This window comes from Morchella importuna (assembly GCF_003444635.1).
Source record: "Morchella importuna strain M04M26 chromosome Unknown Morimp01GS040, whole genome shotgun sequence".
Classification (NCBI taxonomy): domain Eukaryota; kingdom Fungi; phylum Ascomycota; class Pezizomycetes; order Pezizales; family Morchellaceae; genus Morchella; species Morchella importuna.
In genome coordinates this window covers 145946-148871 of record NW_025763437.1, presented here as the reverse complement: position 1 = coordinate 148871, position 2926 = coordinate 145946, and the positions used below count along the sequence as shown (strand labels likewise).

Sequence of the window (2926 nt, the reverse complement as noted above, 5' to 3'; positions counted from 1 at the left end):
TTATAGCAGAAAGAAAAAAAAGTCGAGAACCGAAAATAAAAATCGCTTTGCCCGAAGAGAAGACATGCTCACAAAATAGACTAAACCGGAAGGATAAAAAACAAAGCAAAAGAATCCCCTCCCCCATGCAGATGAGCCCTATTTCACACCGCACCAATAAACAATAAAAAAAAAAAAAAAAACGCACGAGCCCAAGCCTGCTCACGTAACCAAAAAGTCGTATCCCATCTCTTGAATTATCTTCTCCCAATCCCAACTCTTCTCCTCCTCTCCCGAATCCATTAGATCCCATACTTTCTTCACAACCTCATGTGCAGTAACAATATTCCCCAGTCCCGAGTACTCGTGTAATCCGACAAACCGCCGCGAGATTTCTGGCCGCTGCTCGGGGTTGAAAGCCGCGCAGCCGAGAATGAAGAGGGGCATCAGTAGAATGCTCTGTGTTCCAGAATTCTCGGGCAAGTGCCTAAGATACTCGAGACCTTCCTCAACTGCAACATCAATCTTGGGGCTTGCAGTGGATGGCATGATGGTCCGGTACAAGTAGACCCATGTAGACTGGCGGTAGAGCTGTGCGGCAATGTATCGATGAGACGCAGGAGTTTGGGCTGGAACCCAGTCGCGAATCTCAGAGTCAATTGCAACAGCTTGTGAGAGCACCTCGTAGTCAACCGCAGGATGATCACCCCTATTCTTCCTTCCCCTGATGTGATCTCTGAGTAAAGTAATCTTCGATAAGTACCCAAACAGGCCATCGAGGACACCCAGAAGAGCCCCGGCTTCCGGTTGGATGATAAAAGCAGGAAGGGTGTAGTTTTCCATTAGCAAAAGCGGTCGTCTGTCAAGTGTTGTCACTGAGTTTATCACGTCGTGGTACATGAAAAACTCGTACAGAAAGTTGCTGAAGGAGGGGTTGTTATTCCTGTTTCCAGAATTCGCAAAAGCCAACATATGCCTGGCCGCGTCCAGGTGAGGTCTATATTCGCCCTCAGTCTCTCCCTTGCATATGGAGTTCAAACAGAGTATAAGTGTCGTGGCGATGGTCGGGTCACCTGCAATTGGAATCTGTCCTGTAACAGCTGGATCGCACCGCAGATATTGCATGGCCTTTCCAAAATGGTGATGCTGGGCTACGCTGAATGATGGATCTGTATTGGACAGATGGGACCCAGATAGGCACAATAGCGAGTGCATCAAGCCACGATTCTCGAGTGCCAGGGGAAGCAGCATCTCTTGGAACGGATTGGTGGCATCGTTGAAGAGTGTGAGGATGCGGCTAACGTTACGGACGAAGTGATCAAGCAGAGCCCTGTCTATTCGAGTCTCCACGCCGTCAATTAAACACGGAAGATCCGCAAACCGGGCAAGCGCGGCACTGGGATTAAAACTCCTGCCTGTAAACGGGGTTAGTAGACGGTCGTTTGGTGTGTAGGTCCGGTGCGCAGATTCACCCTCTGCCTTCTGGCGGCCGCTTTGCCAGACGGTCTTTTCTGGATACCCTTCACAGACAACTGCGTTTTTGATGCAGTTGTTGCCTATAATGCAAGAAAAAAATAAATGTTAGGAACACTATCATAGCACCAACGTGGAGCCTGTCAAAGGTGTAAACGAACATTCTGGTTTCGTCTCGTCACATTTCTTCTTCCTCCTTCTGCAAGTAATACAGCCTGTTTTCGACCTGCCCTTGGTAATCTTTGTCTGCGTCCCGATTGGCGGAAGCGGATGCTTCCGTGGTCGACCTCTCCCTCGTTTTGACGGCTCCCCGGATTCTGTGGATGGTGACGGTAGCGGGGGAACATTCCTCAACTCGTCGTCATTGTCTAGCTCCTCAATTTTGGTAACAACCCCATCCGCCATCAAACTGTCCATGTTCCCATGAACTGGTGGTGACGAAGTTGAAGACGAGGCTGACGGCGAGCTAGAGACCGGACCACTGCCCCCCGAGGACATAGTTGAGGTCGAATCTATTGATAGGCGTGTCATGCTCCCTCGAGGATAACCGATTGCTGCCACTGCCGCCATATGCTGTTGAAATGCAGGCGGAAACGAAATCCAATCCCTTCGCTGCTGCACCTCCTCCGACCCTGAATCTATTGGGGAAAGAATTGTGAAGGTTGTGTTTCGAGTTCGTCAGACCTAGTCTGGCTCCACCAGCTAACTATCGAACAACGTTCCCTTCTGTCTTTTTTTTACGTTTTTCCAAGACCCTCTAAGATTCGTCCACTTGGCTAAGTAAATCCAGCAACGTTGTGGGTTAGGCAGTGGTTGATTGGATGGGTGGTAAGGGTGTGTGGTAGGGGGGAAGGAGGAGCGGACTAGTGGGACTTTATCGTATGGCTGGTTGGTTGATATATAATGGTGATGGGTTAGAGTGATATGTAGTGGTTTTATGGGATGGGGGGACGTTGTTATGGGAGAGGTTGAGGCTGGTAGTGGGTCAGTAGGGCGATAGATAGTAATCCTGCGCAGTTACTTGCAGTAGCCGAATCGATAAGGAGCGGGCAGCAGCAGCAGCAGCAAGTAACTGAACAAGTATTCCTTTTCAATGATTTTTAGGAAATGACAGCAAAGGAGAGGAGAGGCCAACAGAAAAGAAAAGAAAAAAATCTCCAAAAAATATTCCCCAGCGCTCCACTTATGAAGTAGACGGACAAAATATACAACCACTCGCTGTGAGGAGTGGGGGAAATGTTGAAGATCAGACGAAAGCTGTTTCGAGGATGGAGGGGGCGTGGTTCAGTCAGTGGGTCAAGCGGGCCAACAGTAAACTAGCCGGAAGACACAGAGCGAGTAACAAGTTGTATGGGTATATACTGGCTGGAGGAATGGGGTTCTCTTTTGACGGGACTAAACAACGGCCTCTCTCTCCCAAAGGAACGAGCGGGCGAGCAAGCAGTAGCAGTGAAGGAAAGGGGAAGGAGAGGTG

The 2926-nt window shown here is 49.4% G+C and overlaps 1 protein-coding gene across 1 annotated transcript; it reads right to left on the bottom strand.

Annotated features, from left to right (window-relative positions):
- Positions 1-201: 201 nt before the first annotated feature.
- On the bottom strand, positions 202-1950 carry LAJ45_09923 (uncharacterized protein; the record flags this gene model as incomplete). The annotated part of the gene is made up of 3 exons (XM_046119454.1): positions 202-1394; positions 1452-1535; positions 1614-1950. The coding sequence occupies 3 exons, from the start codon at positions 1948-1950 to the stop codon at positions 202-204; spliced, it is 1614 nt and encodes a 537-aa protein (XP_045967305.1).
- Between the last annotated feature and the right edge of the window lie 976 nt (positions 1951-2926).